This window comes from Periplaneta americana, chromosome 15, assembly GCF_040183065.1.
Source record: "Periplaneta americana isolate PAMFEO1 chromosome 15, P.americana_PAMFEO1_priV1, whole genome shotgun sequence".
In the NCBI taxonomy this organism is placed as follows: Eukaryota; Metazoa; Arthropoda; class Insecta; order Blattodea; family Blattidae; genus Periplaneta; species Periplaneta americana.
In genome coordinates this window covers 92401360-92426189 of record NC_091131.1, presented here as the reverse complement: position 1 = coordinate 92426189, position 24830 = coordinate 92401360, and the positions used below count along the sequence as shown (strand labels likewise).

Here is a 24830-nt window from a genome sequence, read left to right as displayed (position 1 = left end):
CATTTTCTTTCAATTGGACAATTCTCCTACCAAACTGCTTTGGAGCCTTTGGAGCATCTTGCAACAAACACGTTTTACATGGTTCTGTGCAAAGGGCTACAAAGTTATTAAAATTAAGATTGTGTAAAATTAATGACATAGAAACAACGATCTACAGCATATACTTGCTCAGCCGAATTAAATGTAATACATCTTAAAATGTCTATCTTTATTAATCTGTTTCAAAATCAGTTCCTACTGTATTGCACTGCCATCATGTACAAGCACGTCCACTGATACAAAATAGTAGTTGAATGCTGACTGGATCATGCAGTAACTAACATTACTAGTGGTTATCCCTTCTCTTCAAGTATTTCATTTAACAATACTTTTAACTGCAGAGGTTAATGAGCATTGAAATTCTATGTGGGCAAGAAACGGTTGACAAATTTTAAAATATATAACTTTGGTTGGTGATCTACTCAAGAAGATCATCGAATTTTGACTGGAGCCTTATACAATTCTTTTATGTGACGAGAATCTACGAAAAGAGCTTTTCAGTTTTACTTCCCCTCCTGGATAATGCAACACTAAGGTGAGTTGCACACCAGATGATATGATTTATATTATATGAACATAATCTAAATTTAACAGAAGAAATATTGAAATCAGAACTAAACACTGAAATACTGAAATAATTGTCTTTAGAGACAATTAATATTAGATACCCTCCACAAAACTGGCTTCATTTATACACTGACGGATCCTTGATCTCCAGAGAACAAGGTGCCGTTGCAGGTGTTACGTGCTGTCTCTTCTCACTTTATAGATCACGTGGATATGGAACAACAAGTTTTGATGGTGAAATCATTGCAATAAATGAAAGTCTCAGGAATCTTCTATGCCACATCAATAAATTTAAGAATGCAGTTATATTGTCAGACTCCAAAGCAGCTATTCTATCAATAGTCTCTAAACACACACCTTCATCTCAAACAGCAGAAATAACTAAAATGCTCTCTCAATTAATATCACTCAATAAAAGAATTGTATTCCAATGGATACCATCCCATTGTGGAATCCTGGGAAACGAGAATGCAAATGCTTTAGCAAAGAAGGGCAGCACTGCTACTTACAGACCTGTTACTAAATCTACGTATTACTCTGTGAAAAGATTTATTAAATCTACATACTTAGACTTCAACAAACAAAATTTGAAAACACAATCTCAAGGGGGAAAATGGAACTCTCTGCATCAAAATCCACAGTTAATTCCCGATTTACCACGAAAATAGTCTGTAGCTGCATTTAGATTGGCAACAGGCCATGATTGTTTGGCCAAACACCTGCATAGAATTGGAATATATCAGTCCCCTAACTGCCCATTGTGCAACTCAAACCAAGAAATGGATTCGGAACATCTCAAAATCTGTGCTTCAGTGGCTGGCCATGATAATAGCTTTGAAAAATATTGGAGTGCAAGAGGTCAAATGACTTTATTGTCAAACGCCTGGCATTAGAAAACAACATATTATATGAACAATATGATGCGCGACTTTTAACTTAAGATAACTTTGCTGCACACCAAAATGATACAATCTTTCAGCAAGAGATATTATTTCGAGTCAGTTGCAATCACGAGCTCTTTGAGTGAAGATGACGATCCTAAATTATTGTACGATACTAAGCAAAGAGACTAGCAGAGCATGTCTCTTAATAGACATTCTTACAAGAGATTTTGTCATCTTACTGATGTGCATATGTTCAATTAATTCAACATAGTTTTAAGGAGCACAAGTGATACCTATTGTCTAAGATAATTATAGTGTATCACTTACGACCTTTAGATTTGAACTGTATTATCCTGGTGTACAGCTCACCTAAGGATTTTATAATAATAATAATAATAATAATAATAATAATAATAATCCGTGGCTCTTACGGCCCGTGAAAGGCCTAGACCAACCAGCCGACTGCTGGTCTTACGCTCATATGCGGAAGCAGAGGTGGACGATCATTCAACCAGAATGGAAGTATTGTGTGGTTAGCACGATGATCCCCCGAGCCATTATAGCTGGCATTCGCAAGTGGATTTCGCTACCTATCGTAGCTCCCCAAGTGCATCACGATGCTGGGTGGGCACCATTCCCATACACTGGCCGAAATTTCATGAGAAAATTTCTTCCCCCAGCACGCATTCCGTAACATAAGTCCTGGGCAGGATGCCTTAGACCTAAGGATTTTATTACTCTTTAAAATCCAACGCCTTCAGCCAGGTTTGAATCTGTGGTCTTCAAATTCAATGGCTGGCATGGTGATCTTTCCTTCAAATACTAGGCCTATACACTATATCTATATTCACACTTGGGAATTTTGGACCAACATCAAACAGCAGAATTCTCTGGCCATGTGGTTATCACAAGTCAAACCACTGTTTAGGACAATACAGGAAACTGGACAAATGATGCAACCAGTCCACACATACATCTCTACTTTTCTGCCAGAAATTGAACCTCAGTGTACTGACTATTATCAAATATCTACCACTTGAGTCACAATAGAAGACAGAAGTAATAGCAAATAGCTGGTTATTCTCATTGTCTAGTGGACGAATCCAAGCTTAGCAGTTCAAAAGGTGAAAGTGATAAAATCAGCACAGCTTCCTTTGGAAGAGGTATATGCCTAAAGCTAGTTAGTAGAGTATCGTAGAATTTACAGCACTAGAAAGAAGCCTGTTCCTTCAAAGGAGAGATTCAAAACAAAATTACGGGCATTTTTCTCGACAAAGTTTTCTATTTCACGAACAGATATATTTGCATAACCAAAGAAACAATCAAAAACATGTTCAGTAATCTTCATCAACGTTTCTTGTATGGCAGGTATTAATGACAATGATAGTGTAGACTATCTCTGAGAATATAATAAAAGTTTATTGCTTTGAGTATTTATGCCTGACCATACAGTTATCAATTTTGTCTATTTGAGTTATTTTTTCAACATTTTCACAACTAATTAGGTACAGGATTTCCAGATTTTATAAACACAAAATCAGGACACTTTTAACAATATTACAAGTAACAAAATAATGATTCAGACCTAATCTATTCATCTTTAGACAGTATTGCTGGTTGTAGTAATGCAATATGTATATTGTGAACTTCCAACATTTGAAAGTTTTTTTTTTTTTTTAATTTAATGCCAGGATACAGATCTTGTATTATATTTCTGCCTCTGTGCAAGGTCACGTTTGCCATAGGGGAAGAGAGAAAGAGAGAAGTTTGCAATATTTTTAATGCTCTGATGCCCATGACTAAGATAAGCCATTTGCAATTTACCAGTCGCTCTCCAGCAGAGATATAATAAAAGAACTGTTTATAGCAATGATTCTGTTCAGAAAATAATCATAGACTCGAGAAGTGTATGCAGTAACTTTGTAGTACACGCAAGAACCATAGTAATGCTGCAACAATTAATAATTTATAAAATAGCGACTCCTAGTGAGAGTGGCCATGTTGTTTGGTGATATGCAGAGACAAAATCAGTTATTCAAGCACAAAGAAATTCTCTCATGAGTGCAATAAGGACCTGCCAACATTTAAGACTATCAAGGAATTTGTGTAGTACGTTTTTGGCCAACAGTAGTGTGTTGAAAGGACATGGAGGCAGGAATCCCAGTACCCAGGAAGAGATTATTGAAAATTTGTGGACATCGTTTAAAAGAAGGCAATCAGACAAGAAGCGAGAGAATTTGGAATGAAACAGTCAACAGTACACAAAATTTTTCACCAGTGATTACATTTTTATGCCTACAAGGTACAGGTTTTGCAGGAAATCAAACCCAACAACAGACTAAAGCGAGAATCATTTGTAATAGATATGTTGGATCACATTGCTGATGACGAAAATCTTGTATTGTGCATAATATTTTCAGACGCGATGTTTGCACCTTACAGGAAAAAGTCAATCGCCACAATATGCGAATTTGGGGCTCCAAAAATCAGAACAAGTGCACAACAATGGAGCGGTGAATATTTCGAATACTGCTACTCATGACGTCATCTTATTTACTCGGAAATTAAAACGAAATTACACTCATGTTCTCTTCTCCTCCTATGTCATATCTTATTACCTATTTTATATCTTATATAACTCACAATGTCACTTATTTCACACATTAATTATATTTAACCTACATTAAACCCACTACAATGCATATGATATTTTTAAATTACTTACTTTTCCTAAGAGGGATTCGATCCTCGAACCTCTAACTCGACACACTAGTAGCTTAACCACTATGCTACAAAGTCAAGTTGTGAGAACAACCTCTAAATCTCCAACATAAATACACCTTCATTAATATAAACTCTACACTAGATGGCATCAACAACGATGTTAATTCACAGTATTGAAAACAGGGTTTAAGCAGACGTTCCCTTAACACGACACAGTTAACCAGCATTGAGTGAAAACAATAAACAGTGAGCAGTGAACCATCAGTGCAGTGTACCTACTTCAATTTTACGAACGATATCCGTATAGATTAATGTTAATGGTGTTTTATTACTTCAAAACATCACATTAACAATTCAAAAGTACGAATGAAGACGCAAATTAGATTTAAGGTGAGCACGAAAATGACATTATATAAATATATATATATATATATATATATATATATATATATATGTGTCAATACTTCCTCCACCTGTAAAGACGATAATCATTGCATTTACGATACAGCCGGGGGCTTATAGCAGGGGCCCCGCTGCCCCCTAAGATACCTTTGCCATAACCCTTTTATGTAATTCCTGAACCGTCAAAAACAACACATAATGCATAACAAACATAGATCAGTAGTGCCTACGAGATGTAAAAGTAGTTCAAAAATGACATATGTGAATAGCTGGCGTCTTCTAAGCAATTACCATACACCTGCTCTGGTATTGTGCACTTGAGCCCGAAAATCTCCATGTAGTCCAAGAATATGTGCGTGGTAGTCCAAAAATTATTAATGTTTGGTATGATCTTCTAGACAGTCACATTATTGGGCCATTTTTCTTGACTGAGAATACTGAACTGAAAACTTTGTCAGTTTTACAATCATTTCAATGCAAGTATTATTATACAATTTTTTTTCCTTTAACTGTATGTGTTTAAAACGTTGGAGGTTCATGGTGGATACCCTGTAGTATATGCAACTAAAATGTCACCTCTCCTTAGTGTGAAAACTGTGAATTGAATTTATAGAGCCATATGAGTTATTTCATAGAAATCCGTGCAGTTACTGATAAATTCTCGGAAATGATATTTTATTATAATGCTAACTTATCATGATTATATCCAAACTATTTCGGGCTGTTTCTATCAAACTGACACTCACTTGAGGAATGTTCATTTCATTGCCACAAGTTCAATTGCTGATGACATATTATTTTAATTTACGGCACATCTGTGCTTTTTCAAATTAACATACTTAAGTGTTCCTGTGACCTATATAAAATTTCTTCAAGCATCATCAATAAAAGCACATATTTTCGTTCCATGTCACCAAACTTTCCCCCAAATAATAATAATATTAATAATAATAATAATAATAATAATAATAATAATAAGAAGAAGAAATTAGTTTTATTTTCCCTGGCAGAGTTAAGGCCATCAGGCCTTCTCTTCCACTCAACCAGAATCAAAGCATATACAGGAAAATACATACCGGTATACAAATGTTAACTTAAAAATAATAAAAAAAGTATAATAAAAAAAGAGAGAAATGAGATGAGAAAAAACAGAGGGATAAATTGAGTAGAAGGGAGAACAAAGAAATGAAAGATCAAAATAATGTAGTTCACTGTTTCGAGGTTTCACTGATAATTGAATGTTGTGTCTGTTATGTATGGATGGAGAGAGGCGAACCCGACACTTAGCAGCAGAAGGGACTGAAGAAGAAGAAGAAGTCTGTTATGTCTTGCAATGATCATCATCTTTCCTTGTTCATCTCCTTGCTAAAGGGTAATAGACAAGTCTCCATTTATATTTCTTCAATGCTGCTGTTTTCTTATAGCAATATTACTTTGCAAACAACACAAATACAACACCTGAACTACATCCCCCAGCCTCCTTTAAATGCAAACCTGTTAAACATGTCAAAATACTGTCCACGAAAAACAATAACACATCACACCAAATGTAAACATTACAAAAAAAATACCTATAGACCTTGTATTGTTGGTAATTCTTCAGAATTACTCCAAACTTTAAGGGAACATTCATTATTGCTTAGTGCTTAACTTAAATTGCGAATTAAAATTTATCATCATATCAAATAGTGAAATATTTCTTTTCAATGTTTGAAGGTAATTGGAGACACACACACAATAAAAATATAACTTATATTTAAGTTAAGTTAATCTTGGCCATCTACTTTTATTTTATATCGGATGTTACAAATTCCCTTGAACTTAAAAGTACAAACACACAAAAAAAAGATAATAATAATAATAATAATAATAATAATAATAATAATAATAATAATAATAATAATACCGGTAATTGTTTGTATGCATCTGAAGTCTGACTAGTGTAATATGTAGCTAGTCGGTGATGTATAGGTACAATGGAGGAGGAAAGGAACTGGCCACCCTATCCCATTATCTCTTGTCCTAGTTGCCTCATAAGTGGTTATCACTTGAGAGGTTCAAACCTGTCTTCGGACAGTTGACTAAACAACAACAACAATAATAATAAGTTAGTCTTCTTATTGTACGGATAACTAATAAATCACTTCAATCCGCAATGTAAACAAGGCATGAAAATCAAGTCAAATGTGTATTTTTTGTCGAATAGGCTATACATAAATTAATGGATTATGGTTATAAAACTGCAAAAGCACACAATGAATACAGACACAGCAAGTTGTTCATTAACATATCAAGTAACCTATAAAAGCAAAGAACATAATAATTAAAATGGGTCAATGTTACATTACACTAAACTTTCATTACGGACCGGTGATAAGCTTCCATTTTCTAATTCATAGCAATCTTCACCAAGTAATATTTATGTTCCTAATAGATTAACTGTTTGCTAATGGTCTATGAATTAATTTCGTAGTTAACTTCTAAAATATAGAACGTCTGATGTAGGTCTACTCATCTTGAAATAGCGTAATAGCGCAGGCTATTTGTCAGCATCACGCATGAGGTTTACATTGGATTCATACGGGTACCACAAGGCCTTATCACATCGGTTTAACTTGTTATATTTTTGCAACGAGTCACTAAAACTTGTATGATAAAATCAAAATCCGTCCCTGTTCATTAATAAACACAAGACGTTCATGGAAACGATAAATAGGCTACCCTGTAAGAAATATTCGATCTCTGCCATTAACTTGCATACTGTCTTGTCTTACGGTTTTAGTTGGCATATAAATCAAAATACAAACTACTGTCAACATGTAAAATTCAACATTACCAGAAACGTGAACTCAAAATCATAGTTAACTGAAAAAGAAAATACAATACCCTAACCTTTTCTGGTTCCGCTTGTCCCTGCAATTTGTTCAGCCATTCCTTGAGAGTTGCCTGGGAAGAATCGCACACTTGCTTGAACATATGCCATGTATTCACTTGCGACAAACAATTTTGGCATATTAACTTTGGTAGTCCATCACTTATTGACACCTAAGCAACAAACAAACAACACAATTCATTTCTACCTTTGACCTTCGCTCATCATTCGGAAGATTTTCTTGAGGATTACAAACTCAAAATGCACAGCAAAACTGCAAATATATGACAAAATATCGTATCAAAATACAACGAAACTATACTAGCCTCAATGGAGACACAAGCCAATATTCTGAAAGACAGAGGTACACTCTGATTTCCACTTTCTTCTTCGCCAAAAATTGGCAAAATGCCTCCGTCCTTTGATAAGCATAAACGGCATATTTCACTCATGTTACATGGCACATCACTATCTACATCTTTCATGTTCAGCATTTTCTAAATGCAATATATTCTCACAATCAAAACAGACTACATTTCAATGGTTGATTCTCTATCAGATCAATTGATGTTTTGTCTCTTGATAGTATGTGAAGGAGCCAGCTTGTCTTCATCATGAAGTCATCGCTGGAAGATATACTTCGGCGGGAAATTAACCAGCTATATTTGATCAAAAATAATGTTTTTTAACTTATTATTAATATCACACACACATTTATAAGCAAATAATAAACCACTTGCATCACCGATGCAATGGAACGGCAAATTCGATAGGAGGTCAATACTTTTGCAATACTTTTCCAAACACACCACAATCAAAAGCTGAAGAAAAAATCAAGTATGACTGTCCCGTGAGACAGTAGTAAGGCAAAGCGTCTTGGTTTAGTCATGGCTTCCTTGAGTCTGCATCACGCGCAAACCCCTATTCTTGCAGGTGTTTACGTATACTGATTATTCCGTGGTAGTAGTATTGCCACTCTTGCCAAGTCAACCACTTTCTAACTAAATGTTTACATCGCTACAAATATTAAAAAATGCTATGAGTGACATTTATAGCTACTATCCTTTTTTAATTTAACAACAGATAACTGTTCACGGAAGCGGCACATATATTTTGTTGCAGAATATGGTTGTAATGAAAATTGATTTAGATATCTTAGGGTTATGTTATTAATTAATTTTCTATGAAGAAAACAGCTGTAAGGGGCGAAGTATATTAAAATTCTGTATTATCATTATTTTACAATATTGCCCTATAGTACTATTTCACCTACTCTGGATAACCTCTGTAGTTTCAAAAACTACATAGGCCTACTGTAATACCTGTACTTTATTGTAATTTCCATTGAAAGTATAGGGTTGCCGTAACCTGATTGAAAAACCCGGGACAAATTAATGAATCTTAATGTATATTCGGGATGTACGATCGCGCCTAAACATACCATTCTATTCAAGCAAGAACAATAAAATTAAATTATACGCAATTATTCATACAGAGTCGAGATATTTGCTAATTTTCTGGGACTGATCAGCTGACAAGATGTCATATGGAAATTGTATAATTGTCCTGACAATCTGATGGTAGCATACGTATTTTTTCTATCTAATGAGCATTCATAAAACACACTTTACATTTTTTGCATTAACCTAAACTTAGAAAGATTAAACGGTTGTACATCATCCTACCACCTAGATATGTAGTTTAGTAATAGCACCTTAGCAGAAACTCGATGCAGTGAACCTACGTGCTATCGAGGCTGGCCTTCCACTTAAAAGCTGGGGCGATGACGAAGAAGCCACTCACGCAGTTGGGCAGTAAAATCAAACATCTAGGGAAGAAGTGGCTGCTTGCGGGCCAGACCAAGGTGCTATACCTATGTCAAAAGTGGGACAGCTTAAATCTCCTCCCCACAAACGTGACTGCGGATGTGTCCCAGGTAATCCATGGGCTGCGTCTCCTGACTGCATCCAACCACTTCATGGAAAGTAGAAATTACACCAGCTTCGCAAAATGGAGATTCATTCATTGAGCTCACCTGGGCATGGCTCCCCTGAACAGATGTCGAAGATTTGGTGGTGGTAACATGCCGCCGTCGATGCAGGGCCGTCAAGGAAACCCTACCACACGTCCACACTGTCCTCTTCATCTTGTCACCACAACCCGCAGACACAATGCTGTGTTAGACCACCTCACCCGGATCATGAACAAGTCAGGGTCAAAGGAGATTCACTCCAACCAGTCTCTACAAGGGTTCGGAAAGACTGTAGCTTGTTGTCGACAGGGACGAGAAGACGGTATTTATCTTGGATGTCACCATTCCTTTCGAAATTGTCTACAACACTAAAATCCAGAAGTATCAGAATTTGGCAGCCCACTTCGAATGACAGGGTTATCACACTTCAGTCGATGCATTTATCTTTGGCTCCCTGGGAGGGTACTATTCTGCTAACGAAATTCTTCTCCACCATCTGGGCATCACACATTGGTATGCCATACTTAAAGAGGTTCATGGTGTCAGACACGATTCGATGGAGCTGGGACATTTATGTCCAAGCACCTAACTCGCCACTGGCAGTATAAGTGACTATTTTCTAGTGAAAGTAATATAAGTGTTACAGTGGTGAAGGAGACACAGTTGTTCTGTTGATATTCCTCATTAGCACGAACATTAGAGACTGACATGGGGAAATGTCTCTGTTATTTATATAATTATTATTTTGTGTTATTTTTGTATTGATAAGTATTTTCTAAATAAACCAAATCTACTGTGTACCATGCAATCTAGTATGTTTCAATTATCGATAGTACAGTAGCCTCACTAGTCCGAACTAATTGAGACCAGAGCCTGTTCGGATAATCGAAATTTTGGATTCTTTTCACTGTGCACCATTTTGTTCAATTTCGAGGTTTATTTTCGTCGAGATTATCTGCTTTTTTAAATTAAGTTTTATTCATACACGCTATAACATCTGTGGTCATATTGATCTTTGCATATATCAGGAGACCATTATTGTTAAGTTCCTGTTCAATTGTCGTGCATTATAAATCACTTGTGGTCATAAAACTGATTTTAGATTTCGATTAATGTTAATAATATGGTGATTGAAGCGGTGATGAATGTTGGCATGTAAATTTCCAATCCAACATCTGTCTTTGTGACTGAGGGAAAACTATGAAAAACCCCAATCAGATTGACCGGCCACTGAGTTTGAGCCCAGGACCTTCTGAATGTTTTGAGTGAACATTACTACCTGAGCCAACTTGCTTGGTTATCTGCTCTTCATCAAAGAAAATGAGATTAATTGCCATACAGTATAGATAGGAAACAATGACTAATTCATCACTAGAGTCCTGCGTTTGGTTACCTAAAGCCTCCAAACTACCTGCAACAGTGTAGGTATGTATGGAGTATAGCTTGGCGGAATCCAATGGTACTTATTTCAGGTCTGCTGTTCAGCGAACATACGAAAACGAAACAAAGCTAGGCGGTTGGAAATGAGTGCTTCAATAAAAGAATTTTGTAGCAAACACGTCATTAGAAAAGAAAAAATATATTTTATCAGAAAGAAGGAAATGTTTTTCATTTGAAATACTTAAAATGTTTACAGTCATTGATTGTAACGTGTAGACTCGTAAAGCACACACTCATAATTTGTTTCATTTTAAGTTTGTGCTGATATTTATATTTTTTCATTTGTTATTCCAGACTTTAGATAAAGTACCTACATGCGGTTTGTTTATTGTAAAAATCAAGGGTAGGTAAATTCTGGGTACCAGGTAACCATGGCGACTAAACATTTTTATGTAGTGCCTGAATTGTTTATTGAGTTCAAACTTTTTAAGACTTCGATTTCTTTTATATCACTATGACTAATATATAATGTTAACAAAAGCGGTTGTAGGAAGAAATTCGAATGTGTTTTTTTAAATTAATATCGTTACATTTGTTGCACACCTCAAGATATTGTCTTACATAGCTTCAAGCATCTCTGAGAGAGTATGTTTGCATTGCATACTTAAAAACAGGAAACAACCTGGATTCAACAGGATATATCCAGAATTCTAAACGTACTTAGGATCACAAATCTGGGAAAACTACTCACAATTTATAACAAAATCTGAAATTTCACAAAAAATCTATCAGCTGATTGGACAAAAGTCATAATTACACTATACTAAAAACCTGGAAACAATAAACAAGACACTCTTTTATACAGACCTATAGCCCTTGCCTCAATGATAGCAGAAGTACAAGAAAAAGTGATCTCCGAGACTAAATTAGTACTGTATTTACAGAAACAAAAGCTACTGGTAATATCAAGTGAACAAGCTGGGTTCCGACCTAACATATCAATATCCTACCAATAACAAACTTCACATACGAAACAAAAAAGGCATTCAACAAAGTGAGAATAGAATATTCCAGCTGTATACATAGATCTCCAAGGAGCATACGAATAGTATGGCATACAAAACTAATAGAAAATCTAAAAAATATTAATATCAGAAAATAGATGTTGAATTGGCTCAAAAGATTTTTAAACCAACGATAGATTGCAGCAAAATACAGTAATAACTAATCACATCTGAACATATAAACAAATGCAGGTCTCCCACAGAGATTCATTATAAGCATAACGCTATTTAATATGCCTAAAGAATTAAAATCTGTAGATGAAATTAAAGTCAGTATGTTTGCAGACAACATAATTATTTGGACAAAATCTAGAAATAAGAATAAACATTACATCTTAGTATCTATCCAAGCCAAGAACCCTACGCCATGGTAAACAGAAAAAATCAAGTACACATTAATTAATGTAGGCCCTATAGGTACAGTTGTCAAAAAAAGAAGTGGCCACACTCATGAACAGCGAATATTTTTCAAGTCCACTTCAGATCACGGTGATGTTACACGATGCTTGCGCTTGTAGAAGCAGTTTCGGAATTATGGAGTCATGCAATATCTGCGTCTCGTAGAGTAACAGTAGAATGCTCACTAAATGATTCGAAGGTTGTGAGTTCGAGCCTTGTTCAAGTTATCATTTTATTTTGTTATCATTCTTTAGCGATATAAATAATATTCAAGTTATGATTTGTATTCTGCTACCATTCTTTAGTGATATAAATAATATTTAAGTTATCATTTATATTCTGTTATAGTTCTTTAATGTTATAAATAATATTCAAGTTTTGATTTATATTCTGTTATGTTCTTTAACCTATGGTATGGGTCACTGTAGCTTTCCAAAAAATAATAAATGCAAAAGACGTTAATTAAAGTACTTAATTTCACATTATAAACGTTTACAAAATAATAGTGAAAACATGATGTCTGCAGATTGAAGAGTACTGGTGTAATAATGATTAATTTCTACTGTAGGAACCCTTACTTATATGATATTATTACATTAGCACTGTTTAACTTCAAAATACACCCATGAGTCGCGCAAGTTTATCACCTAGTTGTCTTTGGATCTTGACTAAAAAAGGTTAAACCCTAAAATAGATGAACGGAATGGGATTTAAAATGTGTGAAAATAAATAAGATGGAATGGTTGAATTGGTGAGAAAAACTTCTTGATTAAAAAAAAGCCTATAGAGACTAAATAGGTTCCGAATTCGTTTCTCAATAAACAAAGACTATAAAGTCTAACAATAAGAGGAAAAAAAGGACGAAGAATTCACTATCCTTTCATTATAAATAGCAAAAGGGAGGAGGGATTTTGCCTTTGCTATTTGTGCACAGCTCTTTCTTGTAAATTACCAAATATATTATTTTGTTTCATACTCAGTATTTGTTATTCATTTATTCATAAACTAAAATTGTATTCTTTATTTAATTAAATGAAAGTTAACCTAATGTAAAGATAATGGTTTTCATACAAATGTCGTAGGTCTTAATACCTACAAAATTCGTTTCACTCTGATTATCATCTTTGGCTATTGTCATTTTTACTAATTACAGTTCACTATTATTACCAATAAGTTCGAGTATAGGCAAAATTTTACTAATAATCATTTTTGCTAGATCATGTATTGGCTCATTTATTTTTGATGACTAACATTTGCATAACGGAGTCCGTATAGGTCAGTTTCTTTCTGACACTATTTCAATTCACTGTAGGCTAAAGCAAGGAGATACATTATCACCTTTACTTTTTAACTTTGCTCTAGAAAATGCTCTTAGGAAAGTCCAGGAAAACAGAAAGGGTTTGAAATTGAACAGGTTATATCAGCTGCTTGTTTATGCACATGACGTGAATATGTTAGGAGAAAATTCACAAACTATTAGGAAAAACACGGGAATTTTACTTGAAGCAACTAATGAGATAGGTTTGGAAGTACCGGTAAATGCCGAAAAGACAAAGTACAGTAGAATTCCTCTTAACCGGCACCAAAGGGACCAGCTAGTTCCGGATACGAGATTTTGCCAGATAATTGAAAAAATAGTGGTATGTACAAAAAAAAAAGTTGGTATTTCATGGTGCCAAATATTAAAACTGCAGCCATTTCTCTATCACCTTGCTCATAACTGAATAAACATAAAAACTGTGTGGATTTTCCTTATTAAAACACATCACACAACACAAATAATACACCAATTCTAGGTTCGAATATCCACTGTAAATTAAAGTTCATGCGAACTTCCTAATGTGGCAACACTGACGACCCGAACATAACTAAACAACCATAAAAACTGTGTGGATTTTTCTTATTAAAACACATCACATAACACAATACAGTAATGTTAGGCTAGATCATAATTAAGCTGGTATACTTATTTCCCATTTTTTCTCCAATATCTGTCGAATACAAAAAATTTTATCAATAGTCGTCTATTACGCCTAAAATCACACTGATGATCCCCAATAATTTCATCTACATATGGAGTTAATCTTCTCAAAAGAATATTGGACAAAATTTTGTACATTAACAAAAGTGATATTCCTCTAAAGCTATTACAGTTAGTCTTTTCCCCCTTCTTAAAGTGGTACAATTATGGACTCCTTCCATTGTTCTGGTACAATTTTCTTTTCCCAAACAGCAAGTACAAGCTTATAAATTTCACTAGATAATGCGTTTCCACCCTCTTGAATTAAGTCTGCTGGAATTTGATCGATATCTGGAGACTTGTACTTTTTTCGGATTTTCTATAGCAATTTCGACTTCAGAAAGTGCGGGTTCGGGTATAAATGTCTCAGCAGTTTATATTTGAATTTCGTCCCATCATTTCTATTTGTCCTATGTACATTTATACTTCTATGTAACATCATTTGAAACATGTGTTAGATTTCGAATTAATGAAGTAATTAGTGCAGTGGGGTATATCTATACATATTTATTGTGAAGTGAAATGAGTTTAAGTAAATTAAGTGGTGAGCAAAGTTACAGATTGATCAAGACAGCAGTTAAACGAGTACGAGAGCTTCTTCAAATCATCCTTACCAGGTCCATCTCATTGCTGTTCTCCACTTGCTTCAACTACAGTGGCATTCCAAATAATAAGTCCAATGTGAAAATAATAAAGACGAAACCAATGCCGAAAGTGTGTCTGAATTACCAGATCTTGAAAACGAACAGGTACCAGTACCAGATCATTCAGACATTTCAAAACTCTTATGGTCCCAATTGATTGACCAAGGGAATGATTTAAATTATCAGAAATGTTTTCCCTGAATAAAATGTGACTTAGATTTTACTTACACGATACCGCCATTCTGTTTGGATGATCGTTCACCTCTGCTTCGGCATGTAAACATGAAGCCAGCAGCCGGCTGGTCGGTTTGGGCCCTTCAAGGGCTGTGGCGCCAGGGATTATTAGATTTTACTTACTACTTCAAGCAAATATACTTCTTTCAGAGTGACTATCATCATGTTTAGGTAAAAACTTAAAAAGTTACTGTAACCAATATGAAATTCGCATCCCTATGGTGTCTGTAAAACCACTAGTGGACCCTTGCTTACAAGTTTAAGCAGGTATGAAAAAGCTGACACACACAAATTAAAAAAGACTAGCACATCATTAAAAGTAGAATAAGGGAGACACGTGATATTTAACCCAAGGATGCTCTACTGTTTAAGACAGGCTTGTATGCAATGTAATATCAGTAATTCGACCCACCACAAACTACTAATGTAAAATATTACTACATATAAGCAGCTGAAACATCATTTACTCACCCAAATTAAGAAAGGAGATTCTGAAACTGTCTGCCGTCTTGTTCCAAACATTTGCCGTACCTGTTCAAGAGCCGACACATCACATGCTGAAGTTCCTGTACAGAAATGGATGTGATATTTTCCCAGATGCTATTTTTCAGTTCTTCCAGGGTATGCAGATTATTTTTGTACGCTTTGTCTTTTGGAGATAAAAACGCAAAGTGTTAGGTTTGAAGATTTTGGAGATAGAGGAGATCATACATTCCTACTGATAATTCTGTCCTCGAATTATCTATGGAGTTTGTCCAAAACAGTCGGCTGTATGTGCTGTTACAGAATCCTGTTGGAGAAAAGCAAAAGCACACTCCCTCTCCAAGATAGTTTTTCTTAATCCAGTCCAGAGTAGCCCAAATGACAGTTAACTATGACTGTTAGTGTTTATAATGTATTTCAGTGGATCCGTTATTGAATATTATTATTGTCAATGTAATTTATGTATTGGGAAAGAATATAACTTTGAATTTTTGTAAAGTTTTCAAATAAAAAAGAAAAAAGTAATTGTTGAAATAATCTTGCCTAACTGACAAGACCAGCATGTATATCGAATGGAAGACAATTGTCTGCAAGAAATACTGATACACATTTTAATTTCGAAAATATAATTCTGCGAATATTAACAAAATATGGATTGAAAATTGGGCATTCTCATTTGTTTACCAGCACATCTTAACAAGACACTGACTAGAAAAAACAAGCTACTAGCCTAATAAAGAAAAATAATTAGGTACTTATTAACATATTTTATTTCAATAATACAGTACAATGCAAAATTGAAACATGAATACAGTTTTCATTAAATTATTATTTTTATAAGATAACATTAATATTACATGATACATACATTGCAGTTACATTATTGCACACGTAAAACATCAGAACGCAAGAACTGGAGGCTGCATAGTAGGATTTGGAAATGGCAATTCGGAAGTACACACATGCTCCAAGTCATAAAATATTGCGAATACTAATAAGTACATCAACAAAACGCTAAGCAGAGAAGGAACAAGTATAAACAGACTGAAACTACCCTTTTGTCTAGCTTTTCTTTTACTTTGAACAGAATGGAATATTTAGTATTCTCTGAGGTAAAACTATAATTTTAGTAGTCTTAAGCTCGATTTTTTAGTTATTTCTTTCCATCCCTTCACAAAACTGTTTTGTAATATCACAACAATAGCATCCATGTTACATAATTATCTACTTGACACTTAAACAATAATTTATTACAAACAAGAAACGAAAACATGTTGTTGTTTAGTCAATTGTCCGAAGACAGGTTTGAACCTCATAAGTAACACCAATAAGGCATCACTCATGAGGCAACTAGGCCAGGAGATAATGGGGTAGGGTGGCCAGTTCCTTTCCCCCTCCAATGCATACATCGCCGATTAGCTACATATTCCACTAATCAGACTTCAGATGCATACAAACAATTATTCTTCCTCTGACACATATTGTCAAGTGAGATGTACTGCCTGATAATAGATATACATATCAGGCAAAACCTCAATCAGAGGTAAAGAAAACATGATTGGTAGAAATGTGCTTCTTGCAATCAGTGACTGTATCATCATTTAATACTAAAAAAGAGTTAGAATATTGATAAATCAGACACGTGAACATTAATTACAAACATGAAAAGAAAACATCAATAGAAATGATGTGCTTCCTGCAATCAATGACTGGATCGTTAGTTAAATACTAGAACTTGGTAAGGATAACAGGAACGATTTGGAAATTTGTAATTTTAACGAAATACTACAAAAACAACTGTTTTCACAGCAGGCAGTAGGAATAAGAAACTGCAGAACTGAAAAAAAGTGGAAAATTATAATAAAAAAACACTGTACTTGGATGAAACATTGCAATCTACAACAAGACTTATTATTTCAAGGATAACAGAATCAGCCAATAAAAATATACTATCTGATAACGAAAATGAGACTTGTTCTTTTTTCTGCAGAATTACCATTGTTTGTAATACGTATTGGTCTCAGGTGGTTATCATATAACTTATTCTACCGAAGTCCATAATATTGTTACTTGGCGTACACTGATGACATTTTTTAATATCTACCTTGCATAGTGAATTGCTTCTATTTATTTAAAATTACTTTAGGATTGACAATTTATGGTAGGGAAGTTTAGTGAAGTGCTGTGTTGCCATTGTTATACCTTTGGTCGGCGGGAAAAGGCACATAAGTAAAAAAAAGTCGATTTTTCTGTTGTACCTAATCACATAAGTCTAATATTTTTTCTAATTTTTGAAATAATAAATTTTCTTGTATTTTAAATTGAAAAGGGTCTTACTTTAACATAGGCTACATGAATTTCATTATTAAACTTATATTCAGTTAAGAGTAAATTAAAAAGAAAGTCTCTCCTGAAAAATTATTATTTTTTTACTTATGTGCCTTTTCCCGCCGACCAGAGATATATACTTAATATATGGTCTTTGGAAAGTCAAAAAGTGATGGATGGAAGAATAAAAATTATTTCTATTATAATGGAGATGGATGCAATACTAGATACCGGTAATAGTTTCTTAACCAACACTTTGACATTTACATAACCTATATTATTCTATCTTACAACACTTATATTTGAAATGATCTGTAAAACACTATGCAGAAGACATTTGGCAAATTCAGGCTTTGGCTGCTATTGTAATGTGCTGTTTGTGACTAGTATAAGTAAAAATTCTCTGCTAAATTGTTCATCTTTCACAGCTGTTCCACGAATTGTCAATCATAAAACAACTTTTAAACAAAAAATACTGGAAATATTGTACTGCTTCTTTTTACTTGTTACAAAAATCACATTACTTAATCAGAAAGATAGTGCATACCAGAACTCATACAAAGATCTTGTTGTTATTGAAGTAATATATTAAAAAATCTTTACAACTATGTAGTGTACATCTATTTACTTTACCACTTCCAATCCTAATGTCTACAAGTGTACACAAATGTGAAACACAGCATAAGGAATTGCATTACTGCAGTCCACATATTATACCAGTACATCATTGCTTTCAGTTAGTTCAGCATGAGATGATGCAACTGAGAAAAGGTAAAGCTGTGATTACTGAGTGAAAGTCTTTAAATAGTCAAATTACTGTAAAAATTTTAGGAATCTAAAACAATTAATATTATATTGGTGCTTTTCAATAAAACTAAAACAATTTCACAGGAATAATTATTTTATTCTTCCCTCTTAATAACGCCAAAACAATTTTATTGGGATATTATGTTCACTTAATTTTGTTACAAATTATATTTTTGTTATTTGTCAATTCCTCCATATATAGTCAATGAAGACTATTAATGGCACCTGCATTTTCATTTTAAAGGCATTTGGGTAAGTAAAGTAAAGTCAGAAGTGTTCTGAAACAAGTTTTAGCTGTACTTTTAATATACGAGTGGAGTTGTAAAAGAATGGAATTGACTTTGGATGGGCACTAGCCCAGTGAAGCCTGTTGGTGCAATCTTTAATAATTCAAACTGTTCTGGATTTTACATTAACAAGATTGGGCCATTGCCACATGCAAGGATAGATTCGTTACTCCCAATGCTAGAATGATAGGCAATGATGATGATTAGTAGTTGAATTCCATGAGATGAAGGGACCAGTAACACAAAATTCGTTATTCCCAATGACAGATAAATATGATAATAATTAGCAGTCAGTTTCGAATCTTGACATTTTTCTCCGAGGGAGGGGAAATCTGTACTCAATGGGGGAAGATGTTAAGAAAAGAAGCAGGAATAGAAGAAAAAGGGGAAGAAGAAGAAGAAGAAGGGAAAAAAATAAAAAGAAATAATAATGGTAATGATAGAACAAGCACTGTGAAAATCTCTCACGAAATTAGCACCACAAGCTGGGGTCAGCTGTACATCAACAAATTACTAAAATTTTATCTGTACAAAGATACAGAAGTGCACGTGCTAGAGCCTGGAGTCTCACAATTTGTGAATTTTAGTAACAAAACGTAGTTTCACTTGCATGGACAAGTTAACACTCAAAATAATTGGTACTGGTCAGTAGATAATCCACAACTTAGTCACGAAAGTCCATTACATGATCTTAAGGTCGGTGTTTGGTGTGCATTAAGTGCAAAACGAATAACTGGTCCTTTTTTTTTTTCATGAAACAATTATTAATGGTGTTTGATACAAAATCTTAATTTGGATCAGTTCTTTGCTCAATTAACTGAAGAAGAAACGAATGTACGGTGTGTTTCAGCAAGATGGGGCTATAGTCCATATAGTTCAAACGTCATTGCATGCAACTGCATATGTGTTTGATGAAAGGGTGATTAGTACAGGATTGTGGCCTGCTCTACACAATTTTTATATGAAGAAATATATTAAACGAAATTTATTCCGCTGATGATAACTAGCAGTTGGAAGACTAGACAGTATTTTATTTAACGACGCTTCCAGCTGGTTATTCAGTATCAAAATTCAACATACATACAAGACAAATTTTACAGGGAGATCTGTATCGGGCTCAGGGTTCTTTTAAGTGCCATAAATCTATCACATAGATCTCTCAACTTTATTTTCTTCTCAGAGTAAGTCATGATAAGGATTTCATTGCCATTTAAAATCCATCTACTTGGCAGGTCTCAACCCTTGAGCCTCAGCTCCAATGACTAGCACAGTACCTACTAAGCCAAAGAGGACAATGGAACCTGTAAGACAGCATTCATTATCAATATGATAGGATGATAGATGAGGATGACTAGCAGTTGAATTCCATCATTTTATAGGTGGAACTTGTAAAACTGAATTCATTGCCCTGATGATAGGATAATAGATCAAAATGACTATAGTCCCACTGCTCTAATTTCCGGCAGCCAATCGTGTTGCAGGTCGGCTACATTTAAACGTTTGCGTCTTGTGATTCGCTGATTCATTTCTTAAGGCTCGATAAATACTTAATATAATCGCCCGCCATTTTAGTTCTTTCGTTGGCGTTCGCAGAAAGCACACAAAGACGTTATTTGCCGCTCAATTATTTGCTGAATTACATTGTGTTTGATTTATTATCATAGGAGCTACAACATGATAATGTTTAACGGTTTGGCAAATAGATTCCTCGTATGGTAGCTCGGCAATGTAAGAACAAAAATGGCGAACGATACTACTTACCTAGACTTTATAGAGCCTTCACTTTCTAAGACGTAAGTAAAGAGGCAGAGTCACGCCGGAAATAACAGCATTGGGACTATAACAGTTGAATTCCAACATTTTTATAGGAGGAGACTGTAAGATGGAATTAATTATCCTGATAATATGATGATAGCCGAAGATGATTAAAAACTGAATACCATAATTTTTAACAGGGGAACTGTAAGATGGAATTCTTTAACCTGATGATAGGGGAAGATGATCAACAACTGAAATCCAACATTTTTACAGAAAGAGACTATAATATGGAATTCATTACTCTGTTGATAGGATGACAGGTAAGGATGACTAGCAGTTCAATTTGATAATTCTCTAAATAGAGGCACCTGTAAAGTGGAAATTATTAGCCTAATTTCAATTATAGTATGACAGGTGAGAATGATAATGTCGGTTAGAAAAATTTTATTTTAAATCTTTAAACCCACATGCACTAGATGGCCAGGTCTCAATGACCACATCTCAGTGGCAAAGGAAGAGTGTGATTATCATTGCAACCAGTTGTGTGGCCACTTTTTTTTCTGATTTGCAAATGAATGTTGGAGTAGCGGCTTGTTTTTATGTGCAGACTGGTCTTGCCATTCAAATGCATCACCTCCAATTTCAAGCAATGTATATTATTGGTAGCAGCAACTCGCTGATCATCTGTGCATTGGCATTTACTGGATTTTCGTTGGCCATTGCGACCGTTTAGTTGTGGCCGGCGAGTGCGTGTTTTGCCATTTATTTAAATAGTAATAGCAATCTTAACGATTTAGCCATTGCAACCTGGCCATCTAGTGCGTGCGAACTCTTTATTTTATGCAAAGGAACTCTGGCATCAGTAGGAAACCAGGCTAAAAAAATTATCTTCACCCTCAGCTGGGTTTCAACGAGCGAATCTGCATCTAATGGTGAGTATTCTAAACACTCAACCATAGCCTATATATTTATATTAGTCATCATCTCACTCCAAATAAACTGTAAAAGTTATTTACCTACTTTATTACACCATGTACCATACTATGTATAATGGTTTACAAAGTATAAAAGTAGCCTTGGATTTATTATGAAATTCCTGAAGTGGCAATAACTGACACAACACTCACTTGACTTTACACCTGGAGACAAAAATGCTTTATTTTCATTTGAAAGGGAGTGTTATATCGAGAAAAGGCAAGGTCTTATGTCTCTTTTCTGGAATACAACTCATCGCCAGAACATTCTTTCATCAGGGAGCTCCTGAATTAATTAAGAGCAGCTGGTCTACAATTAGGACCATTTTGTCTGAATTGTAAAAGCTTCAAAAGTTTACAACCGCTAAGAACGATTTCTGCACTCTGATCTGTAACATTGGGACAATACACCAATTCAAAATACTTGAGACGAGTACAATTAATAGAAATATTACGAGTAACTGCGTCGTTCATATTTGGCAGTCGTGACAGTATTAGAAAATCTAAATTTGATGCTACTTTGCTAAGTACAAAATTATTTAAGGCTTCCGTGCTGACATTTCTTGCCAGTCGCAATTTAAACGATTTCAACGAATTTATTTTTGAGACACTCCTCAAACCTTTATCTGTCATTAGCAAGCATGATGATAAATGTAAAGTATGTAAGAGAATACATTTTTCTAAATAAGAGTAGGCAATATCAGTAAGGCCTTCTGCATACAACACCAATGAAAGCAATTTATTCTTCTTTGACTCTAGTAAATACATAACATCCTCGTCTGAAAGTCCTCTGACATAGTCTACATTGATGTGCTGAAGAAAATGACAGGAATCGACAATATCCCTCAGCAAAAGCCCATCTACTTTTCTACTGTGGGATAAATTTAATTTTCGTAGCTGTGTAAATTTAGAAACTAATTTGAAACAATTGGAATCAATGGCCCAGCACTTTCCCATACTGAATACTTCAAGATCTGGAAAATTATCAGTCAAAAGTTGCATAGACTTTGCCTTCATCTGACCACAACATACTAGTTCTACTTGACGGATGTCTTCGCAATTATTACAAAGTTGTTGGAATATTAATTCAACATCTGTCCGCCATTGTAACTGTATACATTTCAAAAGTGGCATTTCTGATATGACAGATGTAATATATTCTGTGCTCATATCTTTATTACATATTAAGTTCAAATTCTTCCATAATGTTACATCATTAATTAAGAAATTCCACCGCTCACATACTTTTGCTATTGTAAAACACACTTCATGAACGTCTAGGTATGCGAATATTTTTAAGAGAATCTCATTTGGAAGAGAATTTAAAGTCAATTTATCTGAGTCTGTTGCCATACTTTGGAAAAATTTCGTCACAAGTAGAACGTTTTAACAGCAGTGTTTTAACAGTATCTTAAATATATGTTCAAACGTAGGTACTTCCATGAATAAAGAGCAAAGATTTGACGTTGTCCCAAAAATATGTATCGTAATCTATCACAGTAGGCTGCGCAAAAATTGTACCAATGACTTAGGCCTACAAAGATCTGACCCGACATAAAATAGATATTTGTGGTTATACCTCGACCTCCGATTGTTGCACATCACTTACCACATATAGGTACTTTGAAAACTTACTAAAATTTGACACTTGCGTTTCTTCTAAAGTTCGGTAGCTGTACAGTATATGCTGGAATCAAACAAAATTTTAAGGTTATGTTGTACTAATTGCAAGAAAGTTTCATAACTTTAGAGAATAAAATGCAAATAGTCTACACATTTCATTAGACGTAGATAACATGATTAGTAGAATTATACTTACCAAATTCATTAATCTGCATGAATATATTAACATACGGTACGTCTAGAAGTTTCTTCACAGCCAATTAAATTCCTCTCTGCATCATCAAAATAAGTATTGATGTCCAAAAACTGGGCAAAGTAAGTAAACATAAAATTACTTAATTAAAATTGATTAGAAATGAATGCATTAATTTTTATTTAATTACACAATACCTTTAGATAGTCACTGATAATACTATAAAAGAGCAGCCTACCTACATTTTCTAATCAATAACAGAGAAATGACAACGATTCTAGTGCCTTTCATAAATGTTATTATCTGTAATGTAAATTGTAATATTACAAATCTTAGGGTCTTACAACATACAAATACTGCTTTCGTTGTTACTTTTTCTCCTTCGAATTATACGACATCCGGGTTAAACTCACTAAAATATATAAAACACTTTTCTTTAACTGCTTTTGTCTTACCCGCTACCCACTGTTGCCAATATGAGCAACATAGGTATCCATCAGTGTCACCCGCCTACAATACTGTCATCGTCAGAGCCACTCCGTGACGTCACGAAAGTATTTGTAAAATATTTTTATTGGGTTATTTTACGACGCTGTATCAACACCTCAGATTATTTAGCATCTGAATGAAATGTAGGTGATAATGCCGGTGAAATGAATCTGGGGTCCAGTACCAAAAGTTACCCAGCATTTGTTCGTATTGGGTTGAGGGAAAACCCTGGAAAAAAACCTCAACCAGGCAACTTGCCCCGACTGGATTCGAACCCGGGCCACCGGGTTTCGCGGCCAGACGCGCTGACCGTTACTCCACAGGTGTGGGCTATTTGTAAAAAAAAAAAGTCACTCATATTGGAATAAAACTTCGAGATTTTTATCTTCTCAGGATTAAATACAGTCGCCATTTTTGTAATACATTTTAAAAAACCCACAGGATATAAAACATCGGTCGGCCTAGTTGGTGTAGCGAGTCTAGTATATACGGTCACGAAGCTTGAGTTGTGAGAGTGCTAGGAACAATAGACTGTGTTGGTACTATTTCGCATTGTCTGTAATGAGGTGATATTAGCGATCCTAGTGGTTAGCAACTATCTATGGATGCATATTTGCTACGTATTGAGCTTCGTGACTGTATATACTAGACTGTGGTATAGCGCTGGCCTTCTATGCCCGAGATTGT

General features: G+C 34.6%; 1 protein-coding gene and 1 long non-coding RNA gene across 7 annotated transcripts in view; both read right to left on the bottom strand.

Moving 5' to 3' along the window:
* LOC138715201 (zinc finger protein 728-like) overlaps nt 1–8369 on the bottom strand; it is a 29880-nt gene extending 21511 nt beyond the window's left edge. Inside the window, exons 1-2 of one of the 2 annotated variants that reach the window (XM_069847840.1) lie at nt 7815–8369; nt 7509–7661 (exon numbers count right to left, since the gene is read on the bottom strand). In XM_069847840.1, the coding sequence (XP_069703941.1) occupies nt 7509–7661; nt 7815–7982 (321 nt within the window). In that variant the 5' untranslated portion in view covers nt 7983–8369. The remainder of the gene's footprint in view (nt 1–7508; nt 7662–7814) is intronic. The other variant, XM_069847839.1, reaches the window with a different exon arrangement.
* An 8067-nt stretch (nt 8370–16436) lies between these two features.
* Nucleotides 16437–24120, bottom strand: LOC138715200 (uncharacterized). 5 transcript variants are annotated; one of them, XR_011336180.1, is made up of 3 exons: nt 23999–24120; nt 23658–23767; nt 16437–23525 (listed from the first exon to the last, which is right to left on the bottom strand). It is a non-coding gene; the product is annotated as an uncharacterized lncRNA (long non-coding RNA). The 5 variants fall into 5 exon arrangements; XR_011336181.1 differs by having other exon boundaries at nt 24006–24101; XR_011336178.1 differs by having other exon boundaries at nt 23893–24010.
* Nucleotides 24121–24830: the final 710 nt, after the last annotated feature.